This window comes from Danio rerio, chromosome 22 (assembly GCF_052040795.2).
Source record: "Danio rerio strain M-AB ecotype USA chromosome 22, GRCz13ab, whole genome shotgun sequence".
NCBI lineage: Eukaryota > Metazoa > Chordata > Actinopteri > Cypriniformes > Danionidae > Danio > Danio rerio.
The window spans coordinates 26,861,493-26,880,948 of NC_141042.1; the positions used below are offsets into that span (position 1 = coordinate 26,861,493).

Sequence of the window (19,456 nt, forward strand, 5' to 3'; positions counted from 1 at the left end):
ATGGCCAATTTAGCTCAAGCTGAGAATATGCAACAAACTCAGTAACTACTCAGCGCAACCAAAATACACAAAACATCCAACCTTGAGGCAGATAGGCTACAACAACCAAAGAGCACACCAGGTACCATTCCTGTCAGCTAAGAACAGCAAGACTGACTGCAGTTTTAAATCCTTGAAGTTGCACACACACAAAAAAAAAAAAAAAAAAAATCCTAGCTGGCATTGCAACTATCACTTAAACTTTGCACTCGTAAGACAGAAGGGAGTTTTACTAGACTTGGTTTTGGGGAGTGAATAATTGCATGTACAACCTAACTGTATTTGAGGCTCAAATGTTACTGCACACCAAACTGTATTAAGCTTAGAGGTCTAACATGAAAATTACCACGGTTTTTATAGTTGCAGAAGTTCATCTTTGTGTCCGGCTCCATTAAACCACAAACAGCCTTAAATCACCTCTGCTTCAGTGACGGGTTCCAAAGACATTTAATAATTACACTTTAAATAAAAACCAAGAGTTCATTAACATTAAAAGCTTTTATTGAACAAACTCCAGTGGAGATGCTGGCAGAGAAAGGACTCTGATCCACAAGATCAACTCCTAGGACCTGCGAGAGAAGTTAAAACAAAGCTTAATGAGGTCACGTAAACACCAGTAGAGCAATTTCTTTGCTTTGTAGAGTAACTTACGCTTGCAGCAGTATTTGACCCTCAGGTACTTGTATGTGCCATAACACGGATCAGAGAATTCACCATTGGTGGCTGGTATAGAGCAGCTCTTGCGTCCATCACACCTACAAAATGACGGTTCATGAATCCCATTTGAGTAAAGACTGGATTCAATTCAGTTCGCTTTTGCACATAATACCCGTAAACGGACCCATTAGAAACCAGATATCCAGTTAAAAAAAAAATAAAACATTACCTTGCAGACACATCAGTCAGACAGTGATATGAATAGCAGTCTGTTTTTTTGATTTCCCTCCATGGATGATAGTCAACACAGGTTGTGCGATCTGTACGTCCATAGTTTGCAGCAAGGATCTTGATCTTAAAATGATCTACAGGAGGCAAGAAAAAAAAAATGCATGTAACAAACAGTATTATTTAACCAGCACTGATTAACCAGATTGTGAAACTTCAGCATCTTACCAGGACAGGACAGATGCAGGACAGAACCTTCACATGCGGTTTTGGTGTCTAAAAATGAAAGTTCCACTTCAGTATCTTAAACTGGGAGATTTTACTCACTGATCAATTGAGCAAAATAACCAATAAACGTTAAGCATTACTCAAATCAGTGAAGTTTAGGTGAAAGATTAAACAAAAATAACAAACAAACAAAGTAACATTCTGGGACATTGAGAAACTCACCAGTAGACCTCCTGCAGTAGTCATTGTCATGACCATCATGATCGTGCCCACCATGATAGTGACCATCATGCCCACCGTGCCCACCGTGACTGTGGCCATCGTGCCCACCGTGACTGTGGCCGTCGTGCCCACCGTGACTGTGGCCGTCGTGCCCACCGTGACTGTGGCCGTCATGCCCACCATCATGCCCACCACGACCTGCTGATATCAGCAAGCTGGAGTTCAGAAGAATCACTGAGAAACAAAAAGAACTGATTAAGACACCTGTGCACTACTCATCACTGAGACATTATTAGCAGCACAAAACTTAATCCAAATGATGATTATTTATTTATTTATTTATTTATTATTTTTTTTTTTCCCCACAAGAAACTCACTGGTGAGAAATAAACTTAGCAAGAACATGATTCTACTGTTGTCCTCCACAGTGCATGACATCTTTACTGATTCATATTTATAGGCCACTGATGTGAGTGGTAATGAGCAACACCTGTACACCACACCTGTATAAGGGTTTGTCTTTAGTTGATGCTTTCATAAAGAACAATGAACCACAAAGCATTCAAGACCTTATTAGTTTAATTATACATTATGGGCTGGATTCCATCTTCTTCATTCTGTTCATTAAACTTAGATATTTAGACATTTTGCAACTGTAAATATATCAAAACTCAATTTTAGATTATTAACGTACAATGCTTTTGGTACTTTTAGTACTTAATTTAGACAACTTTAAAGGTAATTTTCTAAATGTTTAGATTTTTCCCCAAGATTTTTGAAAGGTGTATCTCAGTCTAAAATTGTCCTATAACAAAAATAGAGTTGTATAATTTGCGTTTTTTCACTGCATTTGATTGTTGGCGGTTTTTTAATAACGTAATTTTTAAAATTTGTTTAATGTTTGGTAATATGTTCCTTGCAGTTTGTAGTTTTGTCATTTATGCTGATTGTAGACACAGGGTGGGTTGAAATGAACAAGCCATTACAATTTGGACGTAAAGTCCATATTTCTAATACTGCTTTATACTTTCTAATACTGAATCTTTATTTACTATCAGCTATTTACAGACTGTGACCAGTCTGAAGTCTTAAATATTGCCTTGCTACCCTGCTAAAAAATCCAGCTTAAACCAGCCTAAGCTGGTTGGCTGGTTTTAGCTGGTCGACCAGGCTGGTTTTAAAGGGGTTTTGGCCACTTCCAGGCTGGTTTCCAGCCATTTCCAGCCTGGTCTTAGCTGGTCAGGCTGGAAAATGACCAGCTAAATCCAGCTAAAACCAGTTTGACCAGCCTGGTTTAAGCTGGACATAGCTGGTTTTGGCTGGGCTCCCAGCCTGCTAGGCTGGTCAAGCTGGTTTTAGCTGGTCATCTCCCAGCCTGACCAGCTAAGACCAGGCTGGAAATGGCTGGAAACCAGCCTGGAAGTGGCCAAAACCCCTCTAAAACCAGGCTGGTCGACCAGCTAAAACCAGCCAACCAGCCTAGGCTGGTTCAAGCTGGATTTTTTTAGCAGGGTATTTATTACCCACCTTGTATTTATTAGGTTATTTATGCCCAAATCTGAAGTGGTTTAAGTTGTCTCTTTATACATTTAAATGTGAAATTAGCACATTTTTAACCTTTATTTTGTATTGTTAATATTGGTCATCTGAATGTGGTGTATGGTGTGTTTCCTACATGACCAGACTATATTGTTTGTTTTGTTCCACCATGTGGAACATCAGGAAATTCATCATGCTGTCAACTATATACTGTGTTTTAGTTAAACTTTATTAACTATATACAGTAACATTAAATAATAAAGTCAACATGTTTCCTCCCATCCGAGGGTTGCCCCCCACCCCCCACCCAAAAAAAACAACCACTCTCAATTACAAAAAAATATGTATATATACCTAAAATAATTGTCTACGCAGAAAGAAAACTGTATTTATCATTTAAAATGCATTTAGAAGCAGTTGAGTTCCTCCTTCCCTTTCTCAAAGTGGTTCGGTCCACTGTGTGCTTATTTATTTATTTTTTTCCCTCATCTCACCTACTCACACACACGCACGTGTGTGCGGCTGCGCCTGTGTTAATGTTGAATTTCAGTAAGTAAGTAGGGGGTTTTATCCTTAAATAAAGTGATTCTCTTCAATGTAGTTATTACAGACTCATTCATAAATTAGTTGCGTAAATTAGTTGTGTAATTGTCCATGAATCTGCTTTATTAGTAATTAAAATTACTTATCTAGTTAACGTTAGCTTGTTGCTAATGCTAAAGCCGTTTCCCATGCATTGTTTCATTTGTGACGACTTGGCATAACATTAACTTAACATTAACGACCACAATTAGCATATTGTTTAGCTGTGTATTTGCTAAATGAGCACTGTGCTACACTGAGCACACTAACCCCACTGTATTTATGTATAATCAGTTTCTATTCTTTTTTTAAGTGACTCAATTAGTTTGAAATTTAAATTTTTTAACTCTGTGTTTTTATTGTTGGGATTATGATAGTTTTGTAATCTTTATGTAAAGCACTTTGAATTACCATTGTTTATAAAATGTGCTACAGTATAAATAAACTTGCACTGCAGTGTCATGTATTGGATAAAATGACAGAGAAAAGGGGCATAAGATCATTTTTAAGTGCAGCTAAACAGAAAGTACAACAACTTTACATATTAAGCAATTTGACTTTAAGAATGAGTGCTTATGAAAATACTAATGTCACATTATCAACAACAGGCAAAGGAGAAATAAATGATTGAGGAACAGGCAGAGCAGGGTCAGTCAGATGCACAGTGTCAGGTAAGGTTGTTGTGCTTTATTGAATGGATAATGACAATTCTTCTGAGGTTTTTTTTTTTTTTTAATGTTTTTGGAGTTGTGGCTGTTTAGCAGATTTCACAGGCTCACAGATTTACAATATGAGCTGTAAATTTAACAAGTGTAATGTAAACAAGGTAGTTATTATGAGTATGGAAAATGTCTTGCATTTATTCTGCTTCAGGAGTCAGTCTGTTGACTGTAAACAACACGACAAACAATGCAATAAATAGTTTTGAAGAAAAATTTGCTTTGTTGTTGAACCTGAGAAAAGCTTTGATAATAATCATAATGACGTAGTCTCCATGCTATAATAATAATGATGAAACCATTTTTAACTGTGGGGACATACCTGTATTAGTACAATTCGGTTGTATTATTTGTGTCCCCTTTAGAAAAATGCTCGAAAAAAAATTTGTATTTATTGTCTCCCCCTACTGTTAAATCAGATTTATGCCCATGCCTGCGTGTGTGTTTGTTTTGCCTCTGTGAAAATCAGCATGTGCCCAAATGAAAACTCCCATTTTTATTCAAATCCTTCTCCTGTTCCCTCCCCCGACACTCCCACTTAAACAGAGCTAGACACACCCACTTTCCTCACTTTTTCCAATCTAGAGGTGTAAAAACACCATGCTGAAACAGGAGGGTTTCATGGCCCTTTAAGGTTGTTGAGCTAAAATGAACAGGCAAATGAAGAGGAAGAATAACGTTGCCATTTGAAATTTGTAGCGCTTTTGATTGACTGCCCTCCATGCAAGATCAATTTAATCTGCAATAACCTATGTATTCTGCCATTTCTTGCTGATTTTCTGGACGGACTTGGTCAAAATGGACTTAATAGACCACAGTGTATTTTACCGAAAATCACTTAATGAAAAACAACAAAGAGTTAGGTTCTACTTTTCGACTGTACTGTTCATCAAACGTTTATTTTTTTTTTTCTGAACTATTTTTAACACCTTTTAAAATACTTTTTATGTTGTAAAAAATAACAGTCTTTTGACACTGCATCTCCTCTTCCAAAACCTTTTCATTCATTGTTCCACTCTAGTGGAATGATCGTCCTATTCCCCCTTGGACTGCAGATTCACTGATATCCATTAATTGAAGTTTATTTATAGACTAAAGCTGCGGTCACACTAGGCTTTTCCTCCCATAGACTTCCATTCATACGCACATGAATGCGTCAGACCGGAAACGCGGGGTCATGCGTCAAGTTTCGCAGGTTGCTGCGGTGCAAAGTTCAAGCTTGGTGAACTCTGACCTGCGAAATCGCATCACTTGACTGCGTGAAACATGACATCTCTGGGCAGAAATTTAAAACATGGAGCAATCGCTCACTTTTTAAAATGTCTAATAAGTTTGTTTAATCCCGCCCCTTTTCGTAGCGCCGTATGACAGAATTTCGCATGCACAAACTCTAGTGTGACCGTAGCTTGATTTCGAGAAGATCATGTGATTATGACTGAACACGGCTGGTTCTGCACTATCTATGTATGATCCACCAATCAGGCTATTCCTAACCCACTATAAAGAGCCAGGGTTTCTCACTACAGCCATCTTCGATTTAAAGAATCCCCATTCCACCCCTACTTCTCCACCGTTCTCCTTATAGGGTGGCACGGTGGCCTCACAGTAAGAATGTCACCAGTTCTTGTCTTTTAACAGGCCGGCTGTGGTTTCTGTGCGTAGTTTACATGCTCTTTTAGTGCTCTCGTGGGTTTTCTCCGGTTTCCTCCCATACTCCGAAAATATGCCCTACAAGTGAATTGATCAATCTAAATTTAGTGCTACAGTCAAACTTTCATCCTACAGCATATCTCTTCATAGCATTCATTTAAGTCATCAGCTCTTATCAAGGGGGGAGTTGTCAAGATCTACCTGAGCTCAAAGCTCCCCTCTCGCCCTGCAAACAGGAGGGAGCCCAGGGCTCAAGGACCTTTTGAGCTCAGGGTTCTCTCCCAGGACAGCATGCCAAACTTGCTTATAATCAGTTATCAGCTAAGTGTGAACTCTTGAACCAACAACTAAGGCCGTACTCACACTAGGTACAGTTGCCTCGAACCGGGCCAAAGCACACTTGTCCCCACTCCCGTCTCCCCCGAAGGCCCGCACTCACACTACAATCTGGCCTGGGCACGCTTACGTCATTGATGCTGCGCTGTTCAGTGAGAAGCACTCTCGCTCAGCACAGTGGAGATTTCTCTGGTTATATCATTTCAGTCGTTTGATATGCAGCGACATGCAGTCAAATATTTCGCCGAACAGATCCACCACTTTTGGCACTCATAAACAATCATACAGCTCTCGTGCTGCAGGAATGAGGAGGTCTGCTGAAGGCACGCAGCTGTCGTGCAGTGAGGGGTTTTCATCTTTAATAAACTATGGCAGTTTGCGTTGATTGAACAGTAAGAATGATTAATAAATCCATATGAAACAGTCCCTTAAAGTCACGTCTCGCTTTCATGTCTGGCCAAAGCCCAAGTGAACCGCGTTCAGGCCCATCTCTTCCAACCAGGCCAGGGCCGGCCAAGTGAACCGTGCCTGAGCCCTATTCAGCGCACTCACACTTCTTAAACAATCCGGGAAACGGGCCTGGGCATGGTTCGTATAGCATAGTGTGACTAGACAATGAATGAATACATTAATTAATGAATGAATACAACCTTTCATTCATTTCCTTTATTAACCTGCGGTCGCCACAGTGGAATGAACCGCCAACTTATCCAGCACATGTTTTACACAGCGGATGCCCTTCCAGCTGCAATCCATCATTGTATGGGTAATAAATACAATCAGCTGATGCCAATTTAATTTTAAAACTTTATATTTAAACTAGTCTATTGATCTCACAACGTTGCTATTATTAACTTTTCAATTCAATTCAATTCAGCTTTATTTGTATAGCGCTTTTACAATGTCGATTGTGTCAAAGCAGCTTCACATAAATGGTCATAGTAACTGGAACAGTGTGAATTGAATTGAATTGATTAATTACATCTAATTTAATTAACACAGGCTACATATAATAATTTGACTTAAAAGACACATGTAAAGAAAAATCTGAAGAACCACCAGAACAATAATAGCCTGAGCCACTAGAGGGAGGCAGCACACCAGTGATGTTGACGTAGCCTTAAATAAATGTATTCATTATTTACTCAACATCAATCTCAACACTTTAAGTTTCTTTTTTTGTTGAACATAAAATAAGATATTAAACTGAAAACCTGAAACCACTGACTAAGTAAGAAAAACAAGACCAGAAGTCAAAGTTTACCAGATTTAAAGCTTTTTTTAAAAATGTGGGTTGAACAGAAGAGTCAGAATCAGTTTTATTGCCAAGTGTGCTTCACACACACACACAAGAAATTTGTCTACAGAAATGTATGTCTACATTTGGCTACAGAAGCTTCCAGTGTACATGAAGTGACAAGTGACAACACTATATATATATATATATGTATGTATATATATATATATGAAATGCAGTTAGTCAAGAAATCTGGATGTTGAATTGTATGTATAGATTTGTTATAAATATACAGGTTATACCTTGCTGTCTACAAATGCGAATGTAGTAAGTGTTGCATTGTATATTGATATAAGTTGCTGTATTCAATTACGTATGAAAAAGTATTGCACATTTTTATTGCAAAGTAGGGGAATATTAAATGTTCTGCTCAGAACTCAAATGTTTGAAAGAAGGGAAGGGTGAGTAGCCTAAATGATGATAGAAGTTTCATTTGTGTGTAATAACACTTGACTATCCACATGGAAAGAACCTATATGAGGATATTTGCGTATATATTAAACCTATGCTGCATATATTCACATATATGATAAAATATATGCTGCATATGTGTGTATATATGCCACATATCAAAATTGAGTTGCATATATGTGCATATACAGGCAATTTATGGTAGGTCTCCTGCATTGCTTCTTTATATCCGCATATACAGAGCATCTGGAAAGTACTCACAATGCTTGACTTTTTCCACATTATTTTATGTTACAGCCTTATTCCAAAATGGTTAAATTCTTTAATTTTTCAAAATTCTACACACAATCCCCCATAATGACAATGTGAAAAAAGATCTTTTTGAAATTGTTGCAAATTTATTAAAAAATAAAAACCTGAAAAATCTCATGTACATAAGTATTCACAGCCATCATTCTCCAGATCATTCTTGATATGTTTCAGCAGCTTAACTGGAGTTCGCCTGTGGTCCATTCAGTTAATTGAACATGATTTGAAAAGGCCTACACCTGTCTATATAAGGTCCCAAGGTTGATAGTGCATGTCAAAGCACAAACCAAGCATAAAGACAAGGAATCGTCTGTAGACCTCCGAGTCAGCATTGTCTCGAGGCACAAGGCTGGGGAATGTTACAGAAAAATATCTGCTCCTCTGAAAGTTCCAATGAGCACAGTGTCCTCCATTATCCATAAGTGGAAGATGTTTGGAACCACCAGGACTCTTCACAGAGCTGGCCGGGCATCTAAGCTGAGTGATCGGGGGAAAGGGCCTTAGTTTTGGAGGCGATCAATAACCCGATGGCCATTCTGTCTGAGAGAAAGATGAATGCAGCAATGTACTACAGAAACAACCTGAATGTACACCTGCTGTACAAGTGCTCTTGTTTCCAGACTGGGGCAATGGTTCATCTTCCAGCAGGACAATGACCCAAAGCACACAACCAAAATATCAATGGGGTGCCTTCACAACAACTCCATGAATGTCCTTGAGTGGCCCAGCCAGAGCCCAGATCTAAATCTTATTGAACATCTCTGGAGAGATCTGAAAATGGCTGTACAACGTTGCTTCTCATCCAAGCTCTCTGAGCTTGAGAGGTACTGCAAAGAGGAATGGTCAAAAATTTCCAAGACAGGCTTGTGGGATCATAATCGAAAAGGTATCAACAAAGTATTGAGCAACGGCTGTGAACACTTATGTACATGTGATTTTGTCAGGTTTTTAATTTGTAATAAATTTGCAATGATTTCAAAAAATCTTTTTCACATTGCATTATGGGGTATTGTGTGCAGAATTTTGGAGAAATAAATGAATTTAATCCATTTTGGAATAAGGCTGTAACCTAAAAAAATGCATTTCATTTTGTCAGTGGCTAAAAACTTACTCTGCTTTACCTCAATGGAGGCAAGTAGGCCCAATACAAAATTCTGAATGGACAAAGTTATTCTACAATAGCAAGTCTAAATAAAAAAGGCAATAGCACACCTTTCCTGAATACACACAGGGTTGTGTTTTTTTTTTTTTTTTTTAAAGATAAACGACACGTTTGCACTCCAAATTATTTAGAGATAATGATTTAAAGCAAACTCTTTCGTTAAACTACATCCTGCTGTATGCCGGTTCTGCCCTGTTCTTGTGAAAGTGTTGCGTGCAGACACGTCTTTTTTCCTGGTTTGACGTGCGTCACTGCCATTAATCATCCGCCTCCTCAGCAGGTCTGATTTTGGTCAACTGCCAAACAACGTTTTAAACCTTTGTATGCCAATTTAAACAAAGTTACACGCTGGTAAAATGAGTGTAATTTATGCATTTTTCAAATGTATACATGTGTCAAAAACCTTCATACCAAAATCATTATTATGACATAACTTTAATGCTCAGCGTAATTGAGTAGTTTCCTCTTTTTTAAATTTGTATTTAATATTTTTCAATAACATACATTTGGGTGTACTAGTTTTTGAGTTATTGAAAGTTATTTTGTTAGATAAGCTCCAGATTTGGTTTCAGTACTGACTGATCTAATGTATATGCACAAATATAATATTGTTTAGCTTCCTATTAATTTTATTTTTTTTAAAGAGAGATTCGTGAGGGGTGTACTTATATGTGCTGAGCACTGTATGTTCCTATGCCTGTAAATAATGAAGTTTTCTCGATCATCTATTGTTATCAAAATAACATTAAAGGTAAAATGGTTACATATGAAAAAAAAACTATATATATATATATATATATATATATATATATATATATATATATATATATATATAGTATACTTTCCCAGAGATGGGTTGCAGCTGGAAGGGCATCTGCTAAGTAAATAAGTTGGTGGTTCATTCCGCTGTGGCGACCCTGGAATAATAAAAGGACTAAGCCGAAAAGAAAGTGAATGAATGAATATATATTTACTTTTCACTTAATTTACCAGGTTATGTGTAAGTAAAATGTTTATTTTACTCATATTTATTCATTGGATTTTTAATTAGTTTTAATTTGTTGTGAAATTAAAGAAAAAAAACTGAATATTTCAAAACTCCCAGTCCAGCCAATCATCATCAAATCATCTTATACTCTTACTGTCTTACATCTTATGCATCTAATACTGTCTCTCACTATTTCTCTCTCTCTCACACACACACACACACACTGCATTGACATTTTGTTTTACATTTTGTTGGGAAAATCTTTTTCATTGGTCTAAAATAGAATAATGTCTATAAAAAAACAATTGTACTTGTCACGATTACCAGCGATCGTATTCCATTAGATCGCTGGTTCTCACTCACCATAACTATGGTCTACACTTCCGCCTTTTGATGGACTACATATTCATACATGCACTCCGGTCACACTCACACATGCTCACTCATCTAGACTGATTACATTCACACCACCTGAGGATTGTCAGAGACAGACTGCACACACTATTTAAGCCACACACTCACCCATTCAGTTTGCCGAGTCTTGTTTACAGTCAGTAGCACTGCACCGTGTTTCCAAGTCTTGTTATCCTGTATACTGATCTTAGCCTTGTTAGAATCTTTGTCTTTGTCTGCCACCTGCCTTTTGACCTTTCGCCTAGTGATGGTGAAATTAAGCTTTCTGAACCAGTGAAGCGCTCGACTCAACTGTATCAGAAAAAGGTTCGTTACTCGAGGCTTTCTAAATCAGAGCTCGATGAGGACCTCTTCTGGTTAAAGTGTGGGAAAGCACTGTGTTGCCATAATGTCAAATATTCACAACTGACCAACTCATTCATGTAGTAATACAACAACAGCAATATAAACAAATTACTCATTACTGTAGTTTTTACACAAGATATTACATTACACCACTGATGACTGTAGTAAAATCCAAGGTATTCAAAAGTTTATCATAATACAACTAGTCCTGTTCCAAGTGGGGATCAAACCAGCGATTCATGCATGGGAGGCGAATGCTCTTGGAGGAGGCTATGTGAGTGATGCTTCAGGGTTGCACTCGCCAGCTGGTCTCTGTTAAACACAATACTACGATATGCTGTGGTTTTCTTTAAAGATAGTTGTAAAAAAATACGCTAATACACTTTAGTATGGTTCAAAACCTTTTTACTAAAAATTGTATGTAATCGATGCCTAATCTCTAGCTATACACTTTACTATGAGGTTGTTTAAACCTTTGAATCAAAATTCGAAGTAGTCACATGGGTATAGGCGAAAATGAAGCTTCGGACGTCACTGATCACGTGATGATGGCAAAACGAATCAAGTTCCGGTACACTGCTTCACTGCGAGATGTATTGTTTTTTTGACACATGCTTCGAAGCCTCGGCGCACAATGTCACATCACTACTTTCGCCTGTTACTGATTACGATTCTGGATTGCCTTCACATACCCGTTTGCACCTGTATTGACCATTGCTTGCCTGACGACGAATAAACCTGCATTGGGGATCTTACATCAGTTGTATGTGTCACTCCCCGTCGTTACAGTACTTCGAAGCAAACATTATATTCTCTAAACGACAGCATTTTTAATTTTTGTTTTAGAAAGAAATGTCATCAATACTTACAAATGGTGATCATTTCTATCCACTTGTTCAGTCGTGAGGTATGAAATACTGTTTCCAGGTCCAATCCACTACTCTTTTGAATTAAGAAAATATTTGTTTATGACCACTTTTGAGTCATTTCACATCATATTAAGGTGAATTTTATATAAAATCATGGTGTACACAACCATCTCTGGATTTTTCAAAAATAAATCACTGGTCATCGCATATTAGGCATGTATGTGTATGTATATATATATATATATATATATATATATATATATATATACACACACACTCACTCACACACATTTGAAGTCAGAATTATTAGCCCCCCGTTTAATTTTTTCCCCAATTTCTGTTTAACAGAGAGAAGATTTTTTTTTCAACCCATTTTAAAACATAATAGTTTTAATTACTAATTTCTAATAACTGAAGTATTTTATCTTTTTCATGATGGCAGTAAATAATATTTGACCAGATATTCTTCAAGACACTTCTATATAGCCTAAAGTGACATTTAAAGGCTTAAATAGGTTAATTAGGTTAACTGGGCAGGTTGGTGTAATTAGGCAAGTTATTGTAAAATGATGGTTTGTTCTTTATCAAATAAATATATTGCTTAAAGGGGCTAATGATTTTGTCCATAGAATATTTTTTCCACACACACACACACACACACACACACACACACACACACACACACACACACACACACACACACACACACACACACACACACACACACACACACACACACAAATGCAGAGACTGTACAATGGTTTAAAGTAACAATTTACAAATACTCAAACAAAAGACTGTATTTGAGTAGGTTTTCTCAGAAATTGTAATTTACTAAGTAATTTTAAAAATCTGATCTTTTACTTTCCCTTGAGTACATTTTAATGCAGTATTGATACTTTTACTCCATTACTTTCCATCAACCTGCAGTCATTACTTTATTTTTTCTTGTCTATGGGGCTTAGAAAAATCTGTCCTGTGATTCGTGCAGTGGTGGAAAGAGTACTGAAAAAGCATAGTCAAATAAAACTACCATTACTTGCCTAAAATATAGTGCAAGTAAGTCAAAAGTATCTGTTGTAAATATTACTCAAAGTATAGGTAAAAAGTAACTCTTTCAAAAGTACTCAAGAGTAGTGAGTAATGAGTATTACGCTTTAAAAAACTGATGCATTTACTTGTAATTTGTGGATGAGTGTAAACGTAACATCTGCAGTGCATTTAGTTATTGCCCAGCTGGAACACAACGTCATAAGACGGCAGTGTTGTCAGGTGACCAAACGTCTATCCAGCGTCTAAGAACAATCTTATTTTGATGTCCAATAATGATGTTGATATTTGGTTGATTTTAGGTTGTGTTGGAAACTAACCAAATTCCAACGTTAAGCAAACATCTTAAACCAACGTCTTACTGACATCAAATACTGACATTTATTCATCAGTTATGGCAACCAAAATCCAACGTCTGATAGACGTCATAGTGTTAATGTCCACACAACGTCAAGTTTTAACATCATTGACATTATAGGAGATTGATATTTGGTTGGTTTTAGGTTGGATATTGAATATTTACATTAACCTGACCTTGAGTTCTCAACCCGATTTTCTTTTCCAAATAAAATGCAACATCCATCCATGTTGACGTCCTTTGCCGCCTTGGTGTTTGAAGCCATTTCAGTCATCGGTAGGTAGTGCTATTGCCTTACAGCAATAGAAGGTTGGCGGTTTGTACCTCAGCAGGGTCAGTTGGCGTTTCAGTCTAGAGTTTGCATGTTCTCCCCACGTTTGCGTGGGTTTCCTCCAGGTGCTCGAGTTTCCCCCACAGTCAAAAGACGTGGTACAGGTGAATTTGGTAGGCTAACAATTTTCAGTAGGCTAACAATTTTCAGTGGGAAAATCTAGCTAACTGCCCCCACAAGACTCTTTTCCATGATTCATGAACATTTGATGTAAGATAATTACAAACTTAAGAGATTTCACCACATGAAATCAACAAGCAGTCTAATGATTAAGCCTAAGTATGATGATACGGGGCGTGGCCCTGCCCTTCATGGCAGCTGCACATTGGGTCACCACGATGCTACTCTCTTAAGGTTTTGGGACTGCTGAAACCACACAAACTTCCGCAAACCGACTCTCAGCAGTCCGTCACCTCGGTAACTCAGGATGACAGCCACTCATTCATAAGTGAATGCCAAAGACATCACCGAAGTGAGTCACCACCCAATCAGGAGCGCCGTGCTTCCCCCAGGCCAGCCCGGCGAGGCAAACTCAAGACTTCAGCAAAAGTGCAAGGAACACAAACAAATGTTGTCTCTTGCTGATCTGGTGCAGATTGATCTTAAGCAGTTAAGGATAAGCCATATCTTTGCTTTTGTGGTTTCTCAGGTGTTATTCTAAGATCTTGTAAGAAGTACTAGAATTAATTTGGGACGGTTGTCAACGACATCCTCTGAACTGCCTCTGTGTGTATTCTGTGTGTGTGTGTTTGTTTGTTGTTTGTTTATCCCATAGTTAGTTTCATGTCTTGTAGTGTAGCTCAATAAATCTTTGTTTTCATTTTGTAACAACTGTGTTCTTGTTTATGTGCTTCTTAGTCATTGCCTCGAGTTGTAGATCTGGTTTCCTCGCTAGAAGTTAACCCAATACTGTGTTATGATATTATCGTTGGCCACTACAATAACATTAACAAGATTAGTAAAATGCAATGTCTTCTATTTGCTGGACAAATGGTAGAATCTTTTATTCTGATTCAATCTGACTCAATTGAGTCGAATCAAGTGAATCGAATCATCAAGATCTGATTCATTGAAATGAACTAATAAATCCCTGATCGATCTTTTAACGTAGGTTGTCTTTAAATCTATTTAGGAGCAATTCTGCTGAATCATATTATATAGACACTGGTGGGGGTGAAACATCTTTAGACATCATTAGCAGTTTCTTGCCCAGTTTTATAGGGAGTGGATATGAGAATTTGACGGTTCACACAATGTGTCATGTCAGAAATACATGAACACACATGAGCAATGCCACCTTTAAGTCTCAGAATGGGGAGTGTCAGTATGAACACAGGGCAGATGCAATAGAGCGCATTAACCCATTTTTTAAGTACCACTGGCTCAGAAATATTTTTTCAATGGAATTAAAAAAAAAAAATAAACCAAACTATCCAGCTGTTCAAGAGGACCCATAGTATACTAAATACAGACCAAAAAAGACTTAATGGTCACTAGATTTCTAATGCTTAATTTTAGCCCTGATTTTCACTCGCCTACAGGTTTTGTAAACACACTGACAAAAGCTGGATATCAGAGGCAAATCTGTGATTGTTCACATGAGCGACAAGCACACAGTGTCATTTATCAAAAATGCGATCTGAGACAAATGCAGATGTAGTACAGACACCTGTGTAATATTTGGTATGCTAAATATCTATACATGTCTGCAATTCTGTCATGCTCGGTGAAGCTGTGAGCTGGTTAACTTGCAAATCAGGTTGAAAATCTAGTTGTGCAGGCATGAATTGACAGGAGAAATATCTGGACTTGTCTGTAATTCAAAGTCATGCTCTGTGAATGAGTTCTGACTGAAAAAACACATTAGCGAAGACCAACAGCCAATGAAAGAACAACATACAGTACAGCGGAGAGTTCGGGGAGAAGTTATAGACCACAATATCCCTGCAGGTCCTTAAACATTGCCTTTTTTTAGGGGGAGTACTGTGGCTCAGTGGTTTGCACTGGAGTTGGAATGTTTTCCCAATTTTGGTGTGAGTTTCTCCAGGGCCCCACACCAACACCAATGTTGGTGTGGAGCTCCAGTTTCCCCCACAGTCTAAACCAGCCTGATCTCATGAGGAAGCATAAGTATTTTATGTTTTGTGAGTTTAGTGGCTAATTGCCGAGTCGTATGAAAATGTACAATTTTAAAAAGGAAGAGTGGCACCCAATCCCACCCCTAAACCCAACCGTTATTGGGTAATGAGCAAATCGTACTGAATTGTACGAAAAAGATCAAACAAATTCATACATATTAGCCTCTAAATCAAAAAGTTACAAATTGCCGTGAGATTGCGATGGTCTAATTATGTGCTATACAGGTGAATTGAAAAGCTGAATTGGCCATAGTGTATGTGTTTGAATGCAAGAGTTTATGCGTGTTTCCCAGTGCTGGGAATGTGTCCGGTGTCTAAAACATATGCTGGAATAGTTGGCGGTTCATTCCGCTGTGGCGACCTCTGAAATATAAGGAAGGAAAATGAATTAATTATCTTTTTTCATGCAGTGTGTATCCTCCTTTCACAGATCAATCATACTGTGTGAACACAGCAGCAACTGAATGCCACCTAGGGGCCTGCGTGCACTTGGGGCCCCTGCGAGGAGGGAAAAAGGCCAATTTTGGGATGTCTATTTAGGCTAAATGCAAATAGCATACCTTGTTGTGATAAGTCAGTTGAGTAATTCCCGCACATCAGCGTTTGATTGGCAGAGACAACATAACTAAAGAGTGCAGCACGCAGCAGCTTGAATGGAGCAGCTCGTAAAGCGCATGACAACATGTTTTGACACGAACGATCATGAACCCAGTTTGAATCCAGCATCTGATGAACACATTCTTTTTTTTTCCTCACTACATATGAGATTTTGCCTACTCTTCATCACGGGGAAGACAAGTAGGAGTCATTATTAAGTGTGTGTATTATGGAAGACTCAGATTAATAGAACTGGATTGGAGAGGTGTTATATCCAAATCATATGCATTAAAAGTTTGTAAACATACTCTTAAATATAAATTTTTTGTACTGCTTCAGTGAAGTTAAACAATTATTTTAAAATCCATTTATTTTCACTAGTTGTATTAGTATTTTTCTTCCATAGTGTGCTTTAAATGCTTTAAAAATAAGTTGAATCTTTGTAGACAACAAATACATGTAATGCAGGGGCGAACTGGTCATAGGGAGAATATTTTGTGGAGAAATATTATTATAAATACATACACACACACACACACACACACACACACACACACACACACACATATATATATATATATATATATATATATATATATATATATATATATATATATATATATATATATATATATATACATTTGACGACATAATTATTAGCCCCTCTGAATTATTGTCCATCTGTTTATTTTTCACATTTCTAATCATAATAGCTTTTATAACTCATAATAGCAGTAGGTAGTGCTGTAACCTCACAGCAAGAAGGTCGCTGGGTCGCAGGTTCGAGCCTCGTGTTTCTGTGTGGAGTTTGCATGTTCTCCCTGCGTTGGCATGAATTTCCTCCGGGTGCTCCGGTTTCCCCCACAGTGAAAGACATGCGGTACAGGAGAATTGGGTAGGCTAAATTATCCGTAGTGTGTGTGTGTGTGAATGTTTCCCAGAGATGGGTTGTGGCTGGAAGGGAATCCGCTGCGTAAAAATGTGCTGGATAAGTTGGCGGTTCATTCCGCTGGGGCATTCCCGGATTAATAAAGGTACTAAGCCGACAAGAAAATGAATGAATGAATGATGACAATAAATCATATTTTACTAAATAATTTTCAAGACACTAGTAACAAGGAGTGTTAGAATCCATGTGCAGAAGTTTATTAAAGGGGTTGGGCAAAGACATCAACAAGAAAACATTCTGCGATTTCAAACAACAAACACAGCGGGCAAATCCAGACGACGTAGTAAGAGTGCAGGCAGAAGTAACACAACAATCAGTCCAAAACAGATCAAGAGGGCAAAGACAAAGAACGTGAGTGAACAAGGCAGGCAGGGTCATACACAGGATAGCAGTCATGAAAGTCACTTGGAACAACGCTTGGTAAGGCAGGTAAACTTCACAAGGAAGCATGGTCTGAGCTCTCGCTGAAATACAGCACAAACAGGAAGTAGCCGCAGAGAGAGCGGAGCTGAGTCACATGTCGGGCAAGGGCTCTCTCTGCTGGCGTGGCGTTACAACACTTCTATACAGCTTAAAGCAGGGGTCTCAAACTCAATTTACCTGGGGGCCGCAGGAGGCAAAGTCTGGGTGAGGCTGGGCCGCATAAGGGATTTCACAAAAAAAAGTCCTCAAATGTCATTATTAACAGTTTTAATTATTTCTTCTGAACATGAAGTGTCCTGAACATTAATAGAACATTGAGTGAAGATTATGAACAGTTCTTCTGAACATGGCATCTTTTGCCTACTCCTTGCTGCCAGAGACTTGACAGCGCTTCTTCTCACAAATCTGAATCACATTTGGCTTTAGAGCGGAAGCAGTTGAGACCCTCAGTATGGCTTGGGGGAACTCACTCAAAACTTTCATTCCCTCACTCACTGCAGAGTGGATGTGCGCGTACTGAAGAGCGGTGTTATCGCGCGCGTACTGATCAGCTGTGTTGTCGCGCGCGTACTGATCAGCTGTGTTGTCGCACGCGTACTCAAGAGCTGTGTTGTCGCGCGCCTACTGAAGGGCGGGACCGAAGGTGTGCCGCGTCGCGGGGGCACTTTTGATCATTTTGGAAGGGCACTTTCTATCCAAGACTAAAAAGGGCATGTGCACTGCACAGGTTGAGCCCTATGTGTGCACGTGCCTGCCCTCACCTAAAAAAAAGGCGTATATATGTATAAATAAAACACCCCCACCCCACTCCAGTCACATCAGTCTACCAGTCTGTATCTACCTAAATATATAAGATGCAGGCTGTAGCTAGGTAGGTGGCAGGCTGCAGATAGGTAGCTAAGTGGCAGGCAGGGGCGGGAACAGCTTACCTTGGTTCTGGCCGGCGCGAGATCCCGAGTTCCCGCCCGTCACAGCGTCTAACAAAGGGGCGGGGTGCGTGGTGACGTCACCGGCATCCCCGCCCCTTTGTTTACACGGCGGGCGGGGAATGCCACTGACCGCTGTGTACGGATAGAATCAGCGGAGCGGGGAGCGCTCTCTCTCCCCGCTCCGCTAATTCTGTCAGTGTACAGTGGTCGGCGCGGGCCACAAAATATTGCACTGAGGGCCGCAGATGGCCCGCGGGCCGCGAGTTTGAGACCCCTGGCTTAAAGTGACATTTAAAGGCTTAACTTGGTAACTAGGTTAACTAGATTAACTAGGCAGGTTAGGGTAATTAGGCAAGTTATTGTATAACGACAGTTTGTTCTGTAAACTATTGAAAAAACATATAGCTTAAAGGGGCTAATAATTTTGTCATTAAAATGATTTAATAAAAATGAAAAAAAATGCTTTTATTCTGGCCAAAATAAAACAGATAAGACATTCTCCAGAAGAAAAAAATTATAAGACATACTGTGAAAATTTCCTTGCTCTGTTAAACATAATTCAGGAAATATTTAAAAAAAGAAAATTCAAAGGGGGCTATTAATTATGACTTCACCTACATATATATATATATATATATATATATATATATATATATATATATATATATATATATATATATATATAT

General features: G+C 38.5%; 2 protein-coding genes and 1 long non-coding RNA gene across 4 annotated transcripts in view; 1 reads left to right on the forward strand and 2 right to left on the reverse strand.

Annotated features, from left to right (window-relative positions):
* Nucleotides 1-520: 520 nt before the first annotated feature.
* si:ch211-12h2.8 lies at nt 521-1,803 on the reverse strand. The gene is given in 6 exon segments (NM_001144808.2): nt 521-608; nt 691-794; nt 926-1,061; nt 1,153-1,200; nt 1,375-1,608; nt 1,752-1,803. Coding segments are annotated over 6 exon segments (564 nt in total). The 5' UTR covers nt 1,780-1,803; the 3' UTR covers nt 521-594.
* Nucleotides 1,804-3,413: 1,610 nt separating this feature from the next.
* Nucleotides 3,414-19,456, forward strand: part of LOC100331460 (beta-1,3-galactosyltransferase 2-like) — a 37,371-nt gene continuing 21,328 nt past the window's right edge. Inside the window, exons 1-2 of one of the 2 annotated variants that reach the window (XM_087304459.1) lie at nt 3,414-3,466; nt 4,104-4,166. In XM_087304459.1, coding sequence (XP_087160585.1) covers nt 4,153-4,166 — 14 coding nt within the window. In that variant the 5' untranslated portion in view covers nt 3,414-3,466; nt 4,104-4,152. The remainder of the gene's footprint in view (nt 3,467-4,103; nt 4,167-19,456) is intronic. The other variant, XM_087304460.1, reaches the window with a different exon arrangement.
* The window catches only part of LOC148679502 (uncharacterized), a 35,347-nt gene continuing 28,171 nt past the window's right edge, over nt 12,281-19,456 (reverse strand). The window contains exon 3 of the long non-coding RNA XR_015945672.1: nt 12,281-12,574. This is a non-coding gene — a long non-coding RNA (uncharacterized LOC148679502). The remainder of the gene's footprint in view (nt 12,575-19,456) is intronic.